Raw genomic sequence first — 25,182 nt, forward strand, 5'->3', positions numbered from 1 at the left:
ATACTGTATATTATAATATTCAGTATATCACTGCAGTCTTCTTGCTGTAAATTTATGCCAGTTCTTTACCGTGTAAGGTGTAATGGATCAGTACAATCTATTAAAGGTTTATTAATCATTAATGAGGCTTTGTTTGTTTACATCATTACTGCTTTTAAAAATTAAACACTTAAAAATGTATTTTGTCTTGACCTGATTTTTGTCAGTGATTAAGAGGACACTTCCTGCGGTTTTTATTATAAAATTACTTTGTAAAGTATCCTTTGGAACAAGTATTTTTACAATATGAACATTTTTTTTTTTAAATATCCCTTGTGATTTGAACTGTTCACACATCAAAGTTTAGGGAAGTGTTTAATTCTCCAGGTTTTGTGGCATGTTACAATGAGAAATGTTATTCTGGAATTGTCTTACACAGAGTGGTGAGAAATGTAGATTTTTCATTTGTGTTATTCATTAAAGGAGCTGTTTCTAAATCCTCTGTTATCTTCTTCCTGTAGCTCCACCCACTCCTTCACTGACTGTAGAACCAGAGGGAGATGTGTTCAGTGGAGACACAGTCACTCTGAAGTGTGAGATTAAGGATCTTCTTGAATGGACATATTATTGGCAGAAGAAAAATAAACTGAGTTCGTGGAGTAATCTGTATCAGTCTTGGCCTTACACAGACACTCTCACTATAAGATCTGTCACAGACGGAGATCAGTACCGATGCAGAGGGTGGAATTCTGACAGACAGATATGGTCACAGGACAGTGAAACCTTTACTCTCACTGTGAAGGGTGAGTGCTTTAACAGTTCTTTTTTAATGCATTTTCATGTTTACAGCAGCAGTGCATTCTATGAAATCAGTCTATTAATGTTTCCATTGAAAATCTGAAGAATAGAAGTGATTTTCTTTGAAGTGACACGTTTAGTCTTTGTTTCAGTAACAAAATAATTAAGAAACAGCACAAATTATCTGCTATTCCTATGAATATCCCATAATACTTTACATTTAGGGCTGACTGATCAAAGGTAAATACTACAGTTTCAGGATGAACAAATACTGTACGTCATAAATAATGATGAAGTATTAAATGAACAAAAAGCACAACATTAATTAAAGTTGTAGAATAAGCAATGTTCCTAATATTTTTCATAGCTGGAATAACTATGTTAAAATAATGTATGTAAACAAATAAAGTATATTAATATGAATAAAACGTTGGGACACTTTCTAACAATGCAATAAAAATAAAGAAAATTAATTTGTTAAATCTTTTTAAATTGTAACTGAAATTTACAAAGAAAACATTCTCAGTGTTTTACTGATCAAATTAATTGTTGTGAATAGTAGTGGACAATAGAAGGATATCGATTTGTTTCGTGATTAACTTTAGTTCGATAACAATAATAAGTTATGGGAAATAGAGCTCAATAAACCTTCATTTCTATTCCGGTTTAACACAGCAGCTGCACGCTGTCAGGCGCGTATACTCGAGTTATTACGGTAAATGAACACAGGAGACCGCATGAGTGTGAGAACGTACACAAGAGTATAATAGGTTTAATTCAAGGGCTTGTGTGTATTAAATATATATATTAAATATGTAATAGTCTCCTGTTCACTCTGTATTTTGGGGTGTATTTTGTCTGGTATAGCGACCCCCTGCAGGACACAAGCGTAGAAATATTCCCTCACGCGCAGGGAGAATCCGGTGTGTTTTTCTTCACTCAGACTGTATTCTCCTCCCGGGAAAATGTTTTCCGTTTGCGAGAGCACTGTTCTTTTCCTGACGTGGTTTTCCTCACACTAAATTATTTTCTCCTCTCGCGAATTTATAATTGGATCTGACGCCATCAGGCTGCTTCTCTTCTCTTCTCTTCTGAAGGGCGGAACTTTTTCCACTCTGCACTCTAGACCCACTCTAGACCCACTCCCACCGCGTCCCTGACCTGGATAAGCAGTTACAGACAGTGAATGAATGAACCTGCGGAACCTTCCAGCTTTCCCACTGTTCTAATCCTTCTAATGGGTTAAGTGCAGTATGTTTACAGTTCAGCACTTGGGAGATTTTATTTATTAATGTATTATTTTAAAACTCTTCTTAATCTATTTTTTAACTCTTTCTGCTTCTTTAAACGCTTGGGGTGGTAATGCGCTAAGAATGTTTTCATGACACTAGACACAGATATCATAAAGAGCCCTTAAAGTCTCATGGTGGAAAAATATTATTTAAAGACTTAATTCGTTCCCTCAATTTAGTAATTTGTTCCCTCAATTTAATAATTTGTTCCCTTAATTTAATAATCCGTTCCCTCAATTAATAATCCGTCATTCCCTCAATTTAATAATTCATTTCATCAAATTAATAATCCGTTCCCTCAATTTAGTAATTTGTTCTCTCAATTTAATAATCTGTTCCCTCATTTTAGTAATCCATTCCCTCAATTTAATAATTAATTTCATCAATTTAATAAACCGTTCCCTCAATTTAGTAATCTGTTTCCTCAATTTAACAATCTTGTTTCCTCAGTTTAGTAATTTGTTCTCTCAATTTAATAATATGTTCCCTCATTTTAGTAATCCAGTCCCTCAATGTAATAATCCATTCCCTCAATTTAAATATCCGTTCCCTCAATTTAATAATCAGTTCCCTCAATTTAATAATCCGTTCCCTCGGTTTAGACAGACATAACACAGACTATGTGTTAGGACACATGTTTGATCTCTCCTGTCCATTCCTTATTTACACTACAACCATGATTTAACAGAATAAAACCTTCTTAGTTCAAGTCGAGGAGAGAGCGAATAAAGGCAGAATTTTGAATCCGACGAGACTCGTTTTTAACTGAGCATTCAGCTGGAGGTGGGACAGTGGGCCCCTGTTGTGCGGCACATATCTGCGGCCAGAATCACATCTCATTCTCAAGCAAATTATTCAATAAAATCCAGGAGACCTGTTTTTATCATTTTTTCCAAGAATGAATGTTTAAAAATGAATAAAACCATAAAAAATAAGCACGCTGTGTAGAGGATTACACCTGTCAGTGACACTGTAAAACTGCTTATCTGTAATTATTTGATTAACTAGGGCCTATTTCATAGGTGAATGTTTATAACTATTTTTCTTCATTCTGTATTTTCTGCAGCGAAGCGTAGCCTACTATACTTTTAATAAACAGATACAAGATGAAGGTGACATATGAATCCTGGAGCTGTCCTTTTTCCACTGGAGTAGTGTAATTTATGTGAATATTAATTACAAACATACATTGCATGGATTGTGTTATGGACATGATAAAGGACATGATAAAGTGGGCAATATTAGGTTCTGACCAGCAATAATGGACTCACTAGGTGTGTAACTTTGTCCTTTTTTACAAAAATCGGTGTCACAAATCCCCGAAGTGTCATATTATCACACAATGCCCCTTTACACTGATGAGGTGTCAAATTAAATCTTAGGGTGCCCTCTTATGGACAATATGAGGTTTTGTCTGATCTCATTTTTCTCAGTTGAGGCTTAATTCTGGCCACAAAAGCCCCGTTAGGTTTTATTTAAGTTTTTATGTGGTAATTGATAAATAAAGACAGTAACAGGTCAATTGGACTTTACTGAATAATTTGCTTGAGAATGAGGTGTGATTTTGGCTGCGACTATGTGCCGCACAACAGGACCCTGCTATAACAACTCCACCTGAATGTACCGCGCCAAACTCGCTCAGTTAAAAACGAAATGGAGTCCCCCCCAATGTTGCCCAATCAGATTCACGCCCTCCTCGACCGGAACCATTAATGTTTTAGTTATAAAAAGTGGTTGTAATGTGTAAATACGGAATGGACAGGAGAGATCAAACAAGTGTCCTAGCATAGCCTGTGTCATGTCTGTCTAAATTGAGGGAACGAATTAAGTCTCTAAATAATATTGGCCACCATGAGACTTTAGTGGTCCATAATATCATATTTCTTTTAGTGCTTAAAAATGTTATTGTTCCTATGAAATCTTTCCTTGTGAATTTGAGTAATGTTCAATTGTGCACAAACACACACACACACGTGTATATATGTATAAACGTACCTTTTGCTTTTCCCAGTTTTCATGAGCTGACCTCAAATATCTGCACACAACAGGCCTTTTTCTAAATTCTTGTCTAAATCTGTGTTAGTGAACACTTCTCCTTTGCTGAGAAAATACATCCCCCTCACAACTGTGGAATATCAAGATTATCATGATTATTGCACAGCTGTGCCTTAGGCTGGCCACAATAAAGGGTACTGTGGGCTTGTTTTTGGAAAAAGCTAAAATTATTAATCCATATGCTTCAATAATTGCCCTGTGAAGGACTAAGGACTCCCCCAAGGGTGTATTCCCGCCTTGCTCCCAATGATTCCAGGTAGGCTCTGGACCAACCGCAACCCTGAGCTGTATAAGCGCTTACAGATAATGAATGAAATGAATGCTTCAATAACCTCTACACTGCAGTATTCTGTAAAATACTGTGAATGGGTGAATGTGTGATGCCCAGCGATGGAGTGACACCCTGCACTAATTTCCACAACAGAATTGTGACAGCTTCTAATGCATTGCTACCTGGTGCCCAAAGATCACAGCCATCATTACTGAAACAATACACTGTACATTCTCTGGATTCTCTGAATTGTTTAATCATATTTATGCTGTAGCTGATGAAATCCCTAGACTCTTTGCTGTAACTGGATTGGCTGTGGGAGGTGTGGGATGACAGGTGCCTTGACTGGATACGGTTTGTTAGACTTTGATTTAAAAGGAGCAATGTGGTCAGGCTTTTAAATATTTGAAGCTGTGGAAGGCTTAAATGTTCACATCTGTAACAAAGAGACAGGCTTGTATAGGCTTCACTGATGCAGTGTTTTTTTTTTCTTAATGAAACTGTCTCTAAATCCTCTGTTCTCTTCTTCCTGTAGCTCTACCCACTCCTGCACTGACTGTGGAACCAGAGGGAGATGTGTTCAGGGGAGAGTCAGTCTCTCTGAGGTGTGAGATTAAGGGTTATAGTGGATGGACATATCAGTGGGAGAAGAGTAAAGGCAGTGGATGGACTGCAGTGTCTCAGTCTGAGTATTACACTGTAAACACAGACAACCTCACCATCAGAGAAGATTATGTCTCTAATAGAGATCAGTACCAATGTAGAGGACAGAAAACTGACAGATCACTATCATCACATTACAGTGAACCTGTTACTCTCAGTGTGAAGGGTGAGTGCTTTAACACTTTATGTATTTTCCTCTTTACCACAGCAGTGCATTCTATATATTCTATCTATAAATATTTAATAGTAAAGTGAAGAACTTTCTCTTTACACTCACACCTTCAGTGTTTGTCTCAGCACAGGCTCCAGCAATATATCTTCACCATAATAATTTATAAATAACATAAATGCCTTGCTGTGAGGAGTTGGTGTGTTCTCCCCATGTCCGCGTGGGTTTCCTCTGGGTGCTCCGATTTCCTCCCACGGTCCAAAAACACACGTTGGTAGGTGGATTGGCGACTCAAAAGTGTCCGTAGGTGTGAGTGAATGTGTGTTTGTCTGTGTTGCCCTGTGAAGGACTGGCGCCCCCTCCAGGGTGTATTCCCGCCTTGCGCACAGTGATTCCAGGTAGGCTCTGGACCCACCGCAACCCTGAGCTGTATAAGCGCTTACAGATAATGAACGAATGAATGAAATGAATGCTTCAATAACCTCTACACTGCAGTATTCTGTAAAATCCAAATTCCTTACACTTCTCTACTCAGCACAACTAATACTTCTATACATTATAGCATTCTTACACTTCTCTAATCCATATCACGTTTTCCTTCAGTATTTCGTACATTTTTACACTGTTTCCTCCCACAGTCCAAAAACACATGTTGGTAGATGGATTGGCTGTGCACTGTGTCCACTGGTGTGAATGTGTGAGTGAATGGGTGAGTGTGTGATGCCCAGCGATGGAGTGGCACCCTGCACTAATTTCCACAACAGAATTGTGACAGCTTCTAATGCATTGCTACCTGGTGCCCAAAGATCACAGCCATCATTACTGAAACAATATACTGTACATTCTCTGGATTCTCTGAATTGTTTCATCATATTTATGCTGTAGCTGATGAAATCCCTAGACTCTTTGCTGTAACTGGATTGGCTGTGGGAGGTGTGGGATGACAGGTGCCTTGACTGGATACGGTTTGTTAGACTTTGATTTAAAAGGAGCCATGTGGTCAGGCTTTTAAATATTTGAAGCTGTGGAAGGCTTAAATGTTCACACCTGTAACATAGAGACAGGCTTGGACAGGCTTCACTGATGCAGTGTTTTTTTTCTTAATGAAACTGTCTTTAAATTCTCTGTTCTGTTCTTCCTGTAGCTCTACCCACTCCTTCACTGACTGTGGAACCAGAGGGAGATGTGTTCAGGGGAGAGTCAGTCTCTCTGAAGTGTGAGATTAAGGGTTATAGTGGATGGACATATCAGTGGGAGAAGAGTGAAGGCAGTGGATGGACTACAGTGTCTCAGTCTGAGTATTACACTGTAAACACAGACAACCTCACCATCGGAGAAGATTATATCTCTAATAGAGATCAGTACCGATGCAGAGGACAGAAAACTGGTAGATCACTATCATCACAATACAGTGAAACTTTTACCCTCAGTGTAAAGGGTGAGTGCTTTAACACTTTATGTATTTTCCTCTTTACCACAGCAGTACATTCTATATATTCTATCTATAAATATTTAATAGTAAAGTGAAGAATCTTCTCTTTACACTGACACCTTCAGTGTTTGTCTCAGCACAGGCTCCAGCAATATATCTTCACCACAATCATTTATAAATAACATACTGTAAATGCCTTGTTATTTTAATGAATATCACAGTAACACTTTATATTCACTATATAAGTGCAGACTGACCAATGGTAAACACTGCATTTATTAGAGGGAAGAAATCCTAAGGTACATTTTATATCATGATGAACTGCTATTAAAAACTGCATTAATCTTTAAAACAATCAATCTGTTTATTATTTAATGATTAATTTAACCTTAAATTGTTAACATAAGATTAATTCATTAATAAACACTCAAACAGACATTTTATTTTTTTTGTTCATTTGTTCCTTCATTATCAGGTGTGATCATCTCTTCACTGTACACTTCAGTATCACAGCTGTACAGATGTTTACGTTGTGTATTTTTCACTGAGGTCATAAGTGAATTGAATATGACCAGTCTCCTCCTTTCTGTAGAGCCTCTAGTTTTCCCTAATTATTCATTGATCACTCTATGACTATCATTTATTAATATGTTATTTAAGAATTTGAACTTAACACTGTTTGTTTGTTTGTTTTTTATCATGACACATGAGAACTGCTGCCCTGCACATATCAGTGTTTACACTGCTGAAACATTCCTGATCCATTAAAGCATCTGGAAACTAAATAACTGAGTTAGTAAAATAAAACACAGACATATATATGAGAGGAGAGCCTCCACGACCAGGACTGGGAACACGTCTTAATGAAACTGATTCTAAACATTAATGAAAATACTGTATAAACTATAAAGTAAATAATATTCATTAGAAATAAAGGAGAGGTTTTATTTTTAAATTATTTTACAGTGTACCCATATATTGAACTGTCGTTGTGTGATTGTCTCAATGCCACTGAATAATAGAATCGTTTGGCAGATCATTTGAAATGTTTTAGGTTGGATGCTTACTTTCTGTGTGCTTTATCTTCATCAACAGAAAAACCTAAACCTGAACTCACATCAAGCCGTAAAGGACCTGCATTGAGAGGACAGCCAGTGGTTCTGTTCTGTGAGCTGGGTCAGTCTGCTGGATGGACGTTTTACTGGTCCAAACACACACACAACCCTGAGAATGAGACCTGCACTGAAACACACTCCTACACCATCAGCTCAGTCAGTGACTCTGATGGAGGACAGTACTGGTGCAGAGCTGGGAGAGGAAACCCACTCTACTTCACCCACTACAGTGATGCACTCTGGGTAAACATTACTGGTGAGTCAAACACTGTCTGATAACTGACACTGACCATATAAACTCCATAAAGACAGCAGATATAGTACCATACTGTGACTTGATGTATTTACACATCATGCACATTGCAACCAGTTTTTAAATGTACTATAAATTTGTATTACATCAATATGGACACTTTTGAGAATGGCTTGTGTGAGCCAGAATATAAAAACCTAAGATTTGGTTTAGTGGACAGGCTTCACTGAGGCTTTGAATTGGGTCTCTGACAATACAGCGGGAAAAACTGCACTCATCTGAAATGACTCAGAGGAGCGATCTGAGGCTCTTGCACTTTCAATAAAAAACAAAAACCTTCAGAGCACATTAACAATCCGCTAATGATTTTTCTGAAGCAGAGCCAGCAAAGAGACATGGTGTTTATGTGAGATGAACAGAAAGCATGACTGAGGGAGGCCAAGTGTGTGCAGCAGATCACAACAGTCTTTCTAATGTTTATAAAATGTGGACCTACACAATACAGCAGTCTTCACCATTTTAATTTTATCTGCCAGTAGTCAAATAATTCTCAAGTTTTCATGCTGAAGTGTATTTCTCAGTCACTATTCATCTCCAGTTTGAATTTTTGCTATTGAAATACATATAGCTGTGTTAGTTTCATGTGATTTGGTGCTCTGAGTTTCAAATTATTTTTTTGGGCCAAAATTTACAAAATGGGAAATTACTTAATGTATTGTAAATGTACATGAAAATGGCTTTTTAATATAGCATTTTTCCCACTGTCATTACCCTCCATAACAGTACCCACTTGCTCTCACTCAGAAAAAAAAAATTAAAAAGTGCCACTCTTATAGCCATTTTTTAATTTTTAATTGTTGTTAGTTTAGTGATAGATAATTTAAAAAGTATCTCAAATCTTATGTATTGCAGTTGGAGGTGATGTTGGATACTGTCACGTCCTTGTGTTAAATGGGGAATGTTTATTTGATGGAAGGGGTGGAATGATTCATGTTCCACATGTGTGATTTTCCATAACAGTGCTAAACATGAGGTGAAAAAGCTGTGACCCAAAACGCTGTGCTGTAATGTTCGAAGACAAAGCTCAGTGTAATTCAGAAGCAAGAGAATTGTTTGAATGTCACCCTGGAGATTTGTGTCATGTGGGCTCTTGTGCTGTCTCTCACTTTACTAGTATTTATTGCACAAGGAGCCAATGTCATGTTTTTGCCCTGTTTTCCTGTCATGTTCCATATTTCCTTGGCTCTTTGGAACAAGACAAAAACAGAGCCATGTGCTAGTCTCCTCCCTAGCCCTGCCTTAGTCCTGCCTTGTCATCAGTGTTTCCACGTGTCTGCTTTGTAATCCTGCCCCCTCTTTTTAATTCTCAGGTGTGTTTTATAGTTCTGTGATTTTTACATCACCACCAGTTTGCAGTTGTTTTCTGTTTTGTTTCTGATCAGTATTTTCTAGTTTGTTTCTAGTGTTCAGAATGTGTTTATTTTCTGTTTGTGCTTTTCTCTTGTTAATGAACTATATTCCTGTGTATGTCCACCTCATCGTCCTCCCTCCAACTGTGACAGCCTTTGACCTATTTAATTTCACCAAACGTTAAAAGTAAAATTACAAGGACAATGTTAATTACTCCTTACCTCCTTGGATCACCACCTTAACGTGGTGGAGGGGTTTGCGTGCCTGCGTGAGGCTAGGAGCTATGTTGTCGGGGGCAATAGCCCCTGGTAGGGTCTCCCAAGGCAAATTGGTCCTAGGTGATGGGCCAGACAAAGAGTGATCCATAAAGACATGGATGAAAAAGAGAAAAACGTGGACACAGCCTCCCTTGCCCGGAGCAGGGTTACCGGGGCCTCACCCTGGAGCCAGGCCTGGGGGAGGGGCTCCTTGGCGAGTGCCTGGTGGCCGGACTTTCACCTATGGGGTCCAGCTGGGCTTAGCCCGAAGGAGATACATGGGTCCACTCTCCCATGGGCCCACCACCTGTGGGAGAGGTAGTAATCCGGGTCTGGTGCATTGTGGATCGGGTGGCGGTCGGGGTCGGGGGACCTGGCGTTCTGATCCTCGGTTACTGAAACTGGCTTTTGGAACATAGAACGTAACCTCTCTGGTGGGAAAAGAGCCTGAGCTGGTGCGCGAGGTTGAGAGGTACCGGCTAGATATAGTTGGGCTCACCTCGACACACAGTATGGGCTCTGGAACCAATCTCCTTGAGAGGGGCTGGATGCTCTTTCACTCTGGAGTTGCCCAGGGTGAGAGGCGTAAGGCAAGTGTGGGCTTACTCATAGCCCCCTGGCTTAGCGCCTGTACGTTGGGGGCTCTGACTGTTGTTTGTGCTTATGCACCGAACAGCAGTTGAGAGTACCATGCCTTCTTGGGGACCCTAGAGGGAGTGCTGGAGAACACTCATTCTGGGGACTCCATTGTTCTGCTGGGGGACTTCAACGCTCACGTGGGTAATGACAGTGAGACCTGGAGGGGCGTGATTGGGAGGAACGGCCCTGCTAAACTGAACCCGAGTGGTGTTCAGTTATTGGATTTCTGTGCTAGTAACAGTTTGTCCATTACGAACACCATGTTCGAACATAAGGGTGTCCACAAGTACACCTGGCATCAGGACACCCTAGGCCGCATTTCGATGATCGACTTTATAGTCGTATCATCTGACCTGCGGCCATATGTTCTGGACACTCAGGTGAAGAGAGGCGCTGAGCTGTCAACTGATCACCACCTTGTGGTGAGTTGGATCAGATGGCGGGGGAGGATGCCGGACAGACCTGGCAGGCCCAAACGTGTGCTGAGGGTTTGCTGGGAACGTTTGGCAGAGGAACCTGTCAGAAAGTTCTTCAACTCCCACATCCGGCAGAGCTTCGACTGCATCCCGGGGGAGGCTGATGACATTGAGTCCGAGTGGGCCATGTTCCGGACCTCCATTGTTGAGGCGGCTGAACGGAGCTGTGGCTGCAAGGTTGTCGGTGCCTGTCGGGGTGGCAATCCCCGCACTCGGTGGTGGACACCCCGGGTGAGGGGGGGTGTTAAGCTGAAGAAAGAGTCCTATCGAGCCTGGTTGGCTCAGGGGACTCCGGAGGCAGCCGACAGGTACCGAGGAGCCAAGCGGCTTGCGGCCTCGGCAGTCGCTGAGGCAAAAACTCGGGTGTGGGAGGAGCTCGGTGAGAACATGGAAAACGACTTTCGGTCAGCTCAGAGAAGTTTCTGGCAAACCGTCAGGCGACTCAGGAGGGGAAAGCAGTTTTCCACCAACACTGTATATGGTGGGGGTGGGGAACTGTTGACCTCGACTGGGGACGTCACCAGACGGTGGAAGGAATACTTCGAGGATCTTCTCAATCCCACCAGCACGTCTTCCGCAGAGGAAGCAGAGCTTGGGGACCCCGGGGGGGGGCTCGTCTATCACTGGGGCTGAAGTGGCCAAGGTGGTAGGGAAACTCCTTGGCGGTAGGGCCCCGGGGGTGGATGAGGTTCACCCCGGGTTCCTCAAGGCTCTGGATGTTGTGGGGCTGTCCTGGTTGACCGTCTTTGCAACATCGCGTGGACATCGGGGGCAGTGCCTCTGGACTGGCAGACTGGGGTGGTGGTTCCCCTTTTCAAAAAGGGGGATCGGAGGGTGTGTTCCAACTATAGGGGGATCACACTCCTCAGCCTCCCCGGTAAGGTCTATGCGGGGGTACTGGAGAAGAGAGTCCGACTGATAGTTGAACCTCGGATCCAGGAGGAACAATACGGATTCCGCCCCAGTCGTGGAACACAGGACCAGCTCTTTACCCTCGCTAGGATCCTGGAGGGTGCATGGGAGTTTGCTCAACCAGTCTACATGTGTTTTGTGGATCTGGAGAAGGCATTCGACCGTGTCCCTCGGGGTATTCTGTGGGGGGTGCTCAGGGAGTATGGGGTACTGGGCTCTTTGTTACGAGCTATCCAGTCCCTGTACAAACAGAGCAGGAGTCTGGTTCGTATGGCTGGACTCCGTCAGGGCTGCCCGTTGTCACCGGTTCTGTTCACAATTTTTATGGACAGAATTTCTCGGCATAGCCAAGTGGCGGAGGGTGTCCGGTTTGGTGGTCTCAGGATTCCATGTCTGCTTTTTGCAGATGACATGGTCTTGTTGGCTTCATCGAGCCGGGACCTCTTGCTGGACCAGTTTGCAGCCGAGTGTGAAGCGGTAGGGATGAGGATCAGCACCTCCAAGTGCGAGTCCATGGTACTCAGCCAGAAAAGGGTGGAGTGCTCTCTCCAGGTTGGAAGTGAGATCCTGCCTCAAGTGGAGGAGTTTAAATACCTCGGGGTTTTGTTCACGAGTGAGGGAAAGAAGGAGCGTGAGATTGACAGGTGGATCGGTGCAGCGTCAGCAGTAATGCGGGCTCGACTGGCCTGGGAACGCCTCGGTATACCCCCGGAGGAGCTAGAGTCGGTGGCTGGGGAGAGGGAGGTCTGGGTTTCTTTGCTCCGACTGCTTCCCCCGCGACCCGGACCCGGATAAGCGGTGGATAATGGATGGATGGATGGATGTTAATTACATTTTTTACCTGGTGTTATTGCAAATGAACTTGTACTCAAAGACCATGCGTTTCAACTCTCTTCCTAAAGACAATTCTCAGTGAATTGGACAAAACAGCCACCAACATAGAAAGCATTGTACATAATTTATTCAGTGATATTGTGGAGGGTCAGGAAACTGCCCAAAGTTAACATAGGAAACTGCCTCAATTAAAATGTAGAATAAATAGAGACAACACCCAACTGTTTTTAAAATGAGATTTTAAATATAAAAGTTTCTAGTATTCATTCATTATCTGTAACCTTATCAAGTTCAGGGTCCAGAGCTTGGGATCACACAGTCCTTCACATTCACACCTACAGACACTTGAGTCACCAATCCACCTACCAACGTGTGTTTTTGGACCATGGGAGGAAACCGGAGCACCCGGAGGAAACCCACGCAGACACGGGGAGAACACACCACACTCCTAACAGACAGTCACCCGGAGCAAGACTCGAACCCACAACCTCCAGGTCCCTGGAGCTGTGTGACTCGTCTTGAAATGACTCAGACTCAACTTGGACTCGAGAACATACTTTGTGTAATGTCATTCACTACTATCATTATTTATTTATTTAAATGTATATATTTGTTGTTTGTATAGTGACCTGCATTCAGTTCCCTCCGAGTCCGTCCGTGTCAGAACACAAGACACACGAGGAAACCGCAGCTTTCTTTTAGTTTCCCCCAGACTGCACCAAATCCTTCGCGTAAAAACGGGATTAAAACAGCAATTCATGCTTTTCAACCATAAGAGCGTTGAGACTCGACTTGGACTCGTGATGAGAGACCTGGGACTTGACTTAGATTTGGCCCTCAATGCCTTGAGATTTGAGCTCAAAGACATGAGTCTTGACTCGGACTTACAAGAAAAATCATCACAGCGTTCCTCCCAAAATTTCTACCATTTTCTGCAAAGTTCCCCCATTCTGCCAGAGATGGCACTATTGTCTCAAGGTGGAAACTGGACCCAGTGATCCCGCTGTTTTCAATGGGGAACCCTGTGGTCAACCGTGTACGATTGGCTCATTGTGAAGTGAATACCGAGAAAGTGAGCTACTGCACATGTGCCTGCATGACGCAAGTCTCCTGTGTGGTTTTCAGACAGTCGTACTGTGTCTGTAGAAGCTGGAAAAAATCCGGAGAACGGAAACTGTGAGAAGTATCTACAGTCTTTCCCAACATCGAGATGATTTTGCTTGGTGCACAGGCGTTGGCTTACACTGAAGTTAATGAGGGTTTTCTGTGTGCAGTTTGACATTACATATTACCAGTAATTACTTTGGAATATTTAGGTTATGTCCACAAACTTATGCAATATCCATCCTGACTACATCAGTTATAATCATCATTGATATATATCAAATCCTAAATTTAAAATTTCCTCAAATAATCCTCCATATGGTGTTTTTTTTTTTTTTTTTCATACTCACTGCACTCTGCAGTTTCAACTATTATTTTCTTGAGCCAGATATTGACTCAGTTCTTTTACAAATAATGTGTATGATCATTTGACATAGATAAAGGAAATATACTATTTTGTAACCATCCTCTCGTCAAAATATTTTATTTCCTTTTAGCAGGATGCGGAAAATACAATGTCACAAGATTGGACTTCTAAAAACGTGTTCAGTGAAGTACCACATGCAAGGTGTGATGGGTTCACTTCCAGAGCACTTCTGCTTTCACAGACACACCATCAGATATCTGGACAGCCAGGTGGATCACAAGCTCCCCTTTATTTGCTGAAATACACATGATACAGTGGAGTCTGTAGGAGTGGGCCTACAAATCAATCTGGATAACTCTCTAGACAACGTGGGTAGAAGGCAATTAGCATGCTAGTCAAACAAGTAAATAAACCTAAAACTACTGTGTGCCATGGAATTATCTCAAAATATTAAACCTAAATCAATAAACAAACTTCTGTGTACTGTTTATTCCAGACCTACACATTCAATGTCCTGAATTGCTTTCAGTAACTTCATGCGACCTCCCACTACACCGTACCAGAAAACCACTAGAGGGCGTCATTGCACCATTTAAAATAATTGAATAAAGTACTCTTTGTACCCTGTTACAAAGGCATGTTTATGTCATTCACACATGTATTAGAAATAATACACTAGACAAGAATTCATAAAATGAACAGCAGCAAATATCTGCCACAATTTTATTTATGACTTGCTTCATGAACAACAATTAACAAGAGATTAATTTTCATTGACAAAATCCTGTCAAACAATTACTAGAAGCCCTCTAAATTGGCTCTGAGCTTCTTCAAACTTTCAGCACAGTGTTTTGGGTCACAGCTTTAATATGACATCTTTAGCATTGTTGTGAAACATAGTTAAGCTAGGAAGAGTTTGTTAAACTTGTGGATCAAATGACCAGCAAGTCCACTCTCTTTAGTATTTCTTCACAGTAGTTTGGAGTGTTAATCTTTGACTGTTACAGACTGTTAACATACTGTTAAGTATGAATAACAATGTTGTGTGTGATTAATAAATTATCTGCAAGGTTTGAGTAATATTATGAATGTTATTGTTTATATGAGTTTCTTCAACAGTTAATTTTATTATTATTATTATTATTCCTGAATTAAGGAATGTGAAAGTTCATGAAATAGATGTACTTTAAGATCAAGATCAGACTGAATTACATATGCAGATATTGTTTTGTGATAATTGAAATAGAATGTTTGAAGGAAAAAAGTGAATATAAAATGACTAAAAATAAATACAGTCAAAGTCATTTTTCAGCAGCTTGTTGTATCTTGACTTTTTCAGCATTGTCTCTCAACGTCTCTCTGATGGTCAGTCCCAACCGAACTCAGAACTTTAGTACCGACTCTCTTACACTGAGCTGTGAGGGACAGAGGGACTCTACTGGATGGAGAGTAAGACAATACACACACGGTGAGGTGGTGTCGGATTGTTCCTTAGGAATAAGACCTACCTGCAACATCAGCTCCCTCAACACATCCCACACTGGAGTGTACTGGTGTGAGTCTGAATCTGGAGAGAGCAGCAATCCTCTCAACGTCACAGTGCACAGTGAGTCTACATATTTATTACCACCAATAAGAGTCCACTATCTAGTGAGTAATTTTAAAGCTTTAGCAGTGACACATGAAGATTAATGTAGTACACAAACACTGCAGATAATGTTGTTTTGCGAATTAGAATTTAAAAGAAAAAATAAATTATGCTTTTTGATCCTGGGTGGATGAAGTCATTTCAGAGGTGAATGAGTGAATGAATGGAAATCCTTTCACACTGTTACCGTCCTCTCTCTATGCTTGTTTTTAATGACCAGGGGTAAGAGAGGACATAACATGAGATGTGTGAAAATCAGGTACTATTGGTGACAGTTAAGATAACCCACACAACTGCTGCTCTTAATTAGATTAAATTTAACATCAGTAACAATACAAAGAAAAACAAACATGGAAAAAGAAAGAGCACAAAATAACACTACATTTAGAGTTCACAAAAAAAAAAAAAGATACCAAGGTGAGTTATTCACATAGCCAACACACTCAGGTGGACTATGGACGGTGCCAAAGAAAAGAAAAAAACAACTTGCCTACCTAACCTACTAACTTCCCTAAGAAAAAAATACATGAGTGGCACTCGCCCCTTACCTAGTGTATACAATAATTTACTATCAATAAGGCTGGGTGTTTTTACTAGCCTGTCCATGCTGAGGTACTGAACAACTAAAAGGTTAGCACATAGTCACATTTACTTAGATACCAACTTTAACTCCACAAGGGAAACAAGTATCTTAGCCACAACAAACAAGTTAGCCACAGACAAGCAAGTCAGCCACAAACAAAAACAACATGGCCTCCTCTCCCCAGCTCTCTCTCTCTCTTCCAGCATGGGCCACCTTTAAACCAGAAGCCCCGCCTTCACTCCAGAAACAGCTCCTTTCATTGTCCAGATACAGGGGTTGCTGTTGATCACCTGTAATAAGACATGATTAAGAGAGCAAGGAAAAAGGGGTGTGGAGAGAAAAAAAAAAAACAGACAGCCTTTCTGGCATGTAACACACACAGTAACAAACACTCTCTCATCCAGTGATAAAGGAAATGGAAACAAAATGGTCTTAAAGTAACGTAATTTTTTTTAACCTTGAAATTCCAGCCTCAAAAACGATGTGATGTTCCACTGAGCTGCAAGAGGGAGGCTCTGTAGTTGCTTCTCTGGGCTCAGGACTGCAGACACTTTTGTAAGAGGTTAGGAAGGCACCCCCCCACTCTTACTTTGCCTTGATTTCAGGACAGTGCTCTAAAAGTGAATTACACTATGGGGAGCCCCATTTAAAAAAAAAAAATCATCTTACTTAGTCTTCAATTTAAACTACCATTTTGTTATTTGTCATATTTGTTCTTAGCTTTTACTCCTTTTCTCATCTTTAAAATACCCAACATTAAATGTTACGTAACCACTGAGAAATCTCTATGAGAAAATAAAAATGCACTGAGAAAGTGCATTACAAGCTGGATATTCAGGTTCCTTTTAACACATTATTTACAGTTCCCAGGATTACACAGGGAATGTCATACTGACTGACAGCTCCCACAGCAACCAGAGCCAATGCAGATGCACTTCCTCACTGCAGTATTGATTATTTTCACTTTGTTTAGGCCTATTTAAACCACATTTCCACACAGCTCTACAAAGCATTGCCTCGTGTTTTTCAGAGTCATACAGAGTTGTTTTCTTGTGTAGTGTTGTATGTGTATTGACATTTAACTTTGGATTTTCAGTCTTCTCTTTTGAATTTATCCCTGCACTAGTTTGCCTTGATATTTTGCTGCTGGTTGTGACCTCTGCTTGTGTGTTTTGGACTCAGATTTGCTTCCTGATTAAAACTTCTCGATGTGAATTTGCCTGTGTGGTTTACCTGTTCATGTCCCCAAATATCTGCTCTGAAATCACTCTTCAAATGTTCCTCCTACCTTCAGGACACATGATTTTAAGGGGGTTTCCTAGTCTTTAAACATAAGCTTCTCTCTCAAGGTTATTGCAGCACCATCACAGGAGGCTAGAAGGCATATGGACAACGCATTTAAGGATGGATACAGTTTTAATATATGACTCTCTTGCATTCTCCACAGTCTTTAATATTAGTTTTCCTCTTTCCTACAGATGGTTCTGTAATTCTGGAGAATCCTGTTCATCCTGTGACTGAGGGAGACTATCGGACTCTACTCTGTGACACAAAGCCACAAGTGACACAAAAGAACCAGACTACAGCAAAGACGACCAACCACACTGTCTCACAGTCAGATGAAGGTCTCTACCACTGTAAACACTCACAGAAAAGGAGAGTCACTAAAGAGCTGGGTCTCAGTCACAGATTTAAAATGCATTTTGTTAAAAGCAACAACTTATTCACTGCTGTGTTTTTCAGGAGCTTCGTTCTCAGTGCTGGGAGTGCTCAGTAGTTTAATGGCAGTGACCCCATATATTTTGGTGTCCATCGTGCTGGGAGTAAAGTGCTACAGAGCTCGAGGTATGAACTCAGTCTCTCTGTTCGTCATAAGCAGCTTTCATTTCTTGTGGCACCTTAACTAAGCATTTTACTTATTGTCACTTCATTTACCCTATTTTTTGTGTGTAATAACACCTACTATTTTGAAAAGTCCCTCATGTCATTTAAAGCCCCTAAATACACATTACTATTAGCTCACCTCATCCCTACACAGTCCACATGCTGATTGAATGCTTGAGTCTGCAAGTTGATAGGATTAGTTACTTAGATTTGTGGCATAAGAAACCCTGGCAGTCTGAATTCACTAATTTTAAGACTGCCTTCAAAGCACTGTACTTTCAAAGTGGAAACACTCAATGGCATTGATAGCTTCCTACTTTTAAATACACCACATGGCCATGTTTTTAGATGTAGTTGTAGTGTATGTTGGTCATACACCGTGATACCTCTGTAAATATATATATTTATATTTGTGTTTATAGCGTTGACCTTATTCAAACTCTTATAATTACTGATTATTTGATTAATGATAGCAATTAAAGTTTGTAATTGGCTTAAACAATTAAAACGTTACTAATTAGTTTGAGAATGAATAATATTCAAGCTAAGTGAGTTCTTCAGGATTTTCAGGAATTTTAATGAACAAACTGTACACACTGTAATTTCAAATAATGCAAGTTTTTATTAATAAGAAGATATATAATTAACATAGCATAACCTTGTAATCTCACGGCATCAACGCAGGGGAAACCGATTTGACTTTAAAGATAAGCTAGGCACTCTGGCTTGTGACTAAAGTGTTGCTAACTGAGGTTTAATTAATACAAAAATTTATCAAGATACTTGATTCAATTTTCAGCTCTGGGAATGCGTAGGTTTAGCTTACTTTTTCATCGATTCTCACCACTCGTTGGGTACAGAGGCTCTCTGAGGTCCTGGGAGTGAAGGCGTCTCACTTAGTTTCGCGGTTCTCCCGCGGAAGTTTCCAGGCTGAGTCAGCGTGGAGGTCTTTCTTCGTCGGTTGAGTCGCCTCGGGCGTACTCGGAGCGTGATGACGCAGGCGGCAGGATCCTCTCTTTGGCTTACTGTCCTGAGCAGGAGGGTCCAACCATATGGACGTTTTGGACGAAAAGTTTCGCTAGTTACTGTAGATCCAGAACTGAAAATCGATTCAATAGACTTACTTATTCTACGACTTTCTTCTATCTCGGCGGTGTTTCTCACTCTGGCCACGAATAAGTTCACCTGCTTTGATCAGTCGTGAGATTAAACTTAGATTGGACGATAAAACAAACACGATTAAAAGAAAAGAGATATTCAAATCACTCGACGTATTAGTAAGGCTTCATACTCTAGCTAATTCAAGACGTCTCGTGAGCTTTGGTGAAGTCTTTTAAGGTTCTTCTTTGTTTTCGTTCGTCGGCGTGAAGAGGAGAAAGTGTCTCGCTTGGAGAGGTTTGGAGCTTGAAGAGATGAAACAAAGAGAACGCGTGCAGGCGTTCAGAGCGGAAACGAAGTTAAGAGTCAGAGAGACAAAGAGAGTTGAGTTGAGCTTCTGATCTTCTTAGCTGAACCGGCGGACTAATGAGTTGCTCTCTCTCTCCGAACTGCGCTCTCAACTTCTTCCTGTTGCGAATTGTGTTGTTCTCTCAACTGGATCTGTGTGCCGAGCTGAACTTCTTTTCAAAGCCAGCGCGGTCACGCCCTATTGGGAGGTGTCTTTTCTTTGATTGGGTGGCGAGTCCGAAGCTCACGTGATCGACTTCATGAGACAGGAAAGGGGGAAGGCTGAATCAGAGATTCAAACAATAAGTAATAAGATATACATTTCCCGTATCAAAATTTCCTATTCATATTAGTAACATACCACAATGAGTGTCCTGGATTATTAATATCAAACATTTACATCAGATTTTATCTTGGGTACGTCGTGTTTGCATCCCATTTACAATGATATGTTAGAAAAACATTAATCCGTTTTTCTAATCAGAGACAGAAACTTCCTTTCATGATAGAAACAGTAATACATCATTTCATTAGAAGGTGGACGTTCATCTGAGGACACAGAGAGTGACATTCACACATATTGTTCATGCATATTAATCAGAATTTGATTTTATTTTCGTTATTGTTTAGGCGACCTCGAGCGAGGCGTAGTTTCGCCAGTGTCCATTTGGGGTCGCTGTTGGTCCATGCCGTTGATCCATGCTGTTCGTCCGGTGCGGATGGTTAACGAGAGGTCACGTTGAGTTCAATCAGTTTGACCATCTGGGCTGTCTGTTTAGTGGGCTCGAGATAAAGACGAGACATTTAGGTGCCATTGTCATAAACTCCCCCCTTTTGTTCGAGGTTCCTGTTTCTTAAGATCATTATAAACTTATCTTTAGTTCCTGAAGAGAGGAAGGGGGCCGAGGGCCAGATGCCCTGGTCCGTCTTTTGATGTTTAGATCTTATGTGCGTGCGTGTGTGTGGGGGCTGCATGGTCTTTGCACCCCCGCGGTTTGTGGAAAGTGGATTCTGTCGCAGACAGAAGGTCCTGGTCAGAATGGAAAAGTTTTAATTCAAAACTTTTCCTTTCTTCATTTTGATTTCTTCATCTCGTTATCCGATCCATACTCCACTACATAGTTAAAGCCGATTTTATAAACTGGGGAAAAAAAATCCACATTATTTGTAATTTGTTTAAAGATTGGCCTAAAACTGAACAATACTGCTTTTAGAGAATCATATTTTCAATTTCAAAAACTACATTTAATGCTTCCAGAAGCAATGAATAAGATAGGGCATGTCCACATGGGACTTTAAGTGTTCATACAGCTTTAGAACTCAGAAACCTAACACCTAACATCCAATAAAGAACACTAAATAAAAATAATCCCTGTTTATGTAGAGTTTAGAAAAGCAAAATGTGCACCGAAACATTACGATTACCTTCATTAATAACCCAAACCTATACTGCTTATATATTTTATTACATTCAAACTGTGCAGTGTTTTTTTTTTTTTTGCTATTATATATTAGTTAGGGTTTGTAGTAAATAAAATATTGAATGAATCTTTTTTTTTTTTGTATTTCACAGCCAAGCCTAATGATGAAGATGAAGAGGACAGAGCATGAACAATCAGAGCATATCCACAAGTGTTTTTTGAAACACCTTGTTTGTTTGTTGGTTAAATTCTGTATCCATTATATACTCATGTATATTTTTTTGGAGGTTTAATTGTGTAATGTGGCAGCTCACGCAGAGGTGGATTTGAACCCCAAACCCTTGATTTGGGAGACTAGAATAAACAGGGTGAACTACCAACAGAGTCCTGGAGAATAGGACACCAGCACAGAGACACTGTGCCAGGAAGAGTGATACAACAAGAGGGAAGACTTCAGATGTCAGAGGAAAACTGAACAGCTCAAAATTACTGAGCAAAATGAAACAAAGGCAAGAAAAAGCTTCCCAAAACAAAAAGGGAAGAAAAGAGAGAAAATAAATTAAATATATTAAACAGTCACTTGCAAAAGAATAAGAGGAAAACTTATATTTATTTATTTATACAAAAAAATGGGAGGGAAAGGAAAATATTAAATCCCAAGGAGGGAAACCAGAGAAACCCTTAGAGGTAAACTCAAAGGCAAAGCTCTGGTGAAAACTAGAAGACAGCGGGAAAGGGAGGCCCAGGAGAAAACTCGTGGGGCTTTACCACATTACCGGCCAGACCTGTGTGACACTCTGATAAGAGAAACCCAAGTCTGAGCACTGAGGTGTGTGTTGGATTCCCGTAAGTAGGAGAGGAACAGGTGCCACTGATTTCTCCTAATTAAGGCATGGAAGCGCCATGTCTCCCTCTGGTGGCTGGGGGTGGCTTAACAGGCATCCTTGCCCCAGCCCCACCTCTTACAGCAGGTTTCTTTGTCTAGTGTAAGTGAGTGAAGTTAGTTATTAGAAAAGTACTTATAAATAATGTTTAAATTGATATTTTTTTATTTGTCATACTTTTTAAAAAATCATATTTATTTTTATTATTTTGTTTGTCGCCTCATATTTCTTTTACTTTTTAGTTATTTTAAACATTGATTTGAAGCATTTAAAGTTAAGAAAATGGCATTTTTTAACAAAGTCTGTAAACTTACAGTAAAATTATAGGTTTGATTTCTGTTTTATTTTAAATTGTATTATATTGTGTCAAATGTTTTATTCTTAAATAGTGTAGTTTTTGTATTTCAATGATATTTTAAAAGTTTTTATTCTATTTTACATCAACTAATATTTTATTTTAATACATTTTTGTTTTCATTTGCTTAAAAGTGTCATGGAGGCCCAGCAGTTAGTGTCACTGTCACACAGCTCCAGGGTCCTGGGGTTGAGGGTTTGAGCCCTACTCTGGGTCACTGTCTGCGTGGGTTTCCTCCTGTAGTCCAAAATCATACAACCCCAATTCCAATGAAGTTGGGACGTTGTGTAAAACATAAATAAAACAGGATACGATGATTTGCAAATCCTTTTCAACCTATATTCAATGGAATATTGTGAATTGTGAGTGTATGAGAGACCCTGTAATGGCCTGGTGCCCCATACAGGGTGTATCTCTGTCTTGTACCCAGTGATTCCAGGTGAATCCCACTGCAACACTGAACAGGATAAGCGATACAGACCATGAATGAATGAGTGAATATTTACTTATATTTGTATTATTTTAACCATTCATCTGTACTTTTGGTACAAGAAATATGCATTAAAAATGGAATGTGTTATTATTTACTTAAGAAACCTGGTCTTGAACCCTCAGACTTCAATAATTATCACCCTCTCTAATATCACTCACTAATAGCCCCTTTCTGTCCAAGATTCTTGAATGTCCTTGGGCCTCTTCTTTTTATCCTGAACCAAACTCCTCCTCTCTCTCTCCCAACATTGGTAATGTAGAGATATCTCCTTCTACTCCTGTCTGAAATCTGGGTGTCCTCCTCGATTCTATTCCCTCATTCACATCCATGTAAACTCTGTGGTAAAACCCGTATTCCTCCATCTGTGCAGTACGATCTCTTTCTCAGTCTGCTGCTGAGTTCCTCATTCATGCATTTATCTCCAGTAGGCTAGACTACTGTAACTCCTTGTTTGGCTGGCCTTTGCTCTTCTTCTGTCCATAAGCTCCACATGGTTCAAAACTCTGCTGCTCAGCTACTCACTCATCCCCACACACATGACCACATTACACCTGTTCTGCAGGATCTTCACTGGCTTCCTGTTAAATACCGGATTCAATTCAAGGTTCTCCTATTTACCTATAAGGCTTTAAACAAACTGGCACTTCCTTATCTGTCTGATCTCCTTCTTCCCTACAAACCTTCTCACACTCTCAGATCTTCCACTGCTGGGCTGTTACATGACCTGTCATCCAACATCTGTATCTGTGCTCATTCTCTAGGCTTGCTCCTCAATTATGGCATTCCCTCCCAACTGTGGTTATACAATCTCCCTCTTTTTCCATATTCAAATCTAATCTTAAGACTAACCTTTTCTCTTTTGCTTATGGCCTCCCTTCGGCCTAACTTGCTCATTTTAGGTTCCTTGCTGGTTTGAAGTTGAACCTGTTTTGTTTGTGTGTTGAATGTTTTTATACTAAAGAATGTAAGCGTTTTGTGGAAGGAAGTGTGTATATAGCCTCCCAGGTTTTGTCATTCCTGAAAATGCACAGGGTCCTTAAACAGGGTCCATTCAGAGGTTAAAAGTGAGAGTTGAAACCGTTTTGGAAGGAGTCCTCTGCGAGCCTTTCTCGGAAATTCTTCACTACACGTTTGGGCCTACCAGGGCTGTCCGGTGGTTTTCCCTGTTGACTGATCCAATTTATCACCAAACCTTGATCAGTTGACAGCTCAGTCCCTCTCTTTACACAAGTGTCCAAGACATAGAGCCTCAGGTCAGAAGACACGACTACAAAGTTTATCATTTTGACCAAGTTTCCTCTGCTACCAATTTCACTTACGAGCAACTATGTGTTTTAACATGGTGTTAGTTACAGCCAAGTTGCAACTAACACAGAGGTTCTATAACACCCTAACACTCGGGTTCAGATCAGGTCAGTCATTTCAGTCACTGCTCTCCAGGTTTCCTGGCTCCCAGCAACACAATGGAGTCAGTGCATGGAATCCTGTTCATAACACTACCTCTACCCAGAGCCCTCATTGTGTGTAGAGGTGAGCCAAAGAATCTAGTTGATATCTCTCAACTTCCTGCACAAGGTCCAGATTACATCCCATGTACCAAGAGTCAGTTTCCAAGATTGTTGCCAAGGTCCATGCTACCAAGGACCCCATTGCCTTACCCTGGACCTTGCTAGTTGTTTATCCACATGTCCCTCCTGCATTGCTTTTTTGGGCTGAGCCCAGCTGGGTTACATGGGCTGCCTGGCTCTAGGGGTAGGTCCCGGTGACCCACAGCTCCCAACAGCATATTAAACCAAACAAGCCATTAAACCAAACAAGCACGTCCATTGTAACAAGGCCCCATTCCAGAAAGGGTGTAATTTATTATATGATCATTTTTGTTATGTTTTTTTCTGTTTAATTTATTTATTTCACATTAATTTTGGTGAAACTTGATTCTTTTTTTCTGTGTTCAATAAATGTGAGCAAAATTACAATTCTGTATCTGCTTTATTTATTATTTACAGTAATATTGATGCCTGTGTTTTAACTAAAGGGATATGTCTATGCTGAAGCTGAAGCACATTTTTTGTCTTTTTACTGTGGAAATATGGAGAAATGAGAAAAAATCCCTGGACTGAAAAACCCACTGTGTTACAGTGCCGCCCGGATTATTGTATTGTGTATTTGTATTGAGTGAATTTTATTTACTGGCACCCACTCCAGTGTGTGTTCCTACCTTGTCAGTGTAGACTCGGGGCCCATTGCAACCCTGAACTGGATAAGCAGTTACAGACAATTAATTAATTAAATTGTTTAACTGGACCCGTGTTAGAGTTGTTGGTCTTTTCTCTGTAAATACAAATAACCTCAATCCATTTCCAACATAATTTTGTTATGAAACCCTAGTTTAAAAAGCAGCTCCATCTTCCAGTTCATGAGTGTCATATTATAACATGTCAG

At 40.6% G+C, this 25,182-nt stretch overlaps 1 protein-coding gene across 1 annotated transcript in view; it reads left to right on the forward strand.

The window, feature by feature from the left end:
- Positions 1-24,633, forward strand: part of LOC136706741 (Fc receptor-like protein 5) — a 56,375-nt gene extending 31,742 nt beyond the window's left edge. The window contains exons 9-16 of the mRNA XM_066680354.1: positions 501-782; positions 4,931-5,224; positions 6,372-6,665; positions 7,755-8,030; positions 15,366-15,632; positions 17,736-17,882; positions 18,001-18,102; positions 21,161-24,633. Coding sequence (XP_066536451.1) covers positions 501-782; positions 4,931-5,224; positions 6,372-6,665; positions 7,755-8,030; positions 15,366-15,632; positions 17,736-17,882; positions 18,001-18,102; positions 21,161-21,198 — 1,700 coding nt within the window. The 3' untranslated portion in view covers positions 21,199-24,633. The remainder of the gene's footprint in view (positions 1-500; positions 783-4,930; positions 5,225-6,371; positions 6,666-7,754; positions 8,031-15,365; positions 15,633-17,735; positions 17,883-18,000; positions 18,103-21,160) is intronic.
- Positions 24,634-25,182: the final 549 nt, after the last annotated feature.

Source organism: Hoplias malabaricus, chromosome 9 (assembly GCF_029633855.1).
Source record: "Hoplias malabaricus isolate fHopMal1 chromosome 9, fHopMal1.hap1, whole genome shotgun sequence".
In the NCBI taxonomy this organism is placed as follows: domain Eukaryota; kingdom Metazoa; phylum Chordata; class Actinopteri; order Characiformes; family Erythrinidae; genus Hoplias; species Hoplias malabaricus.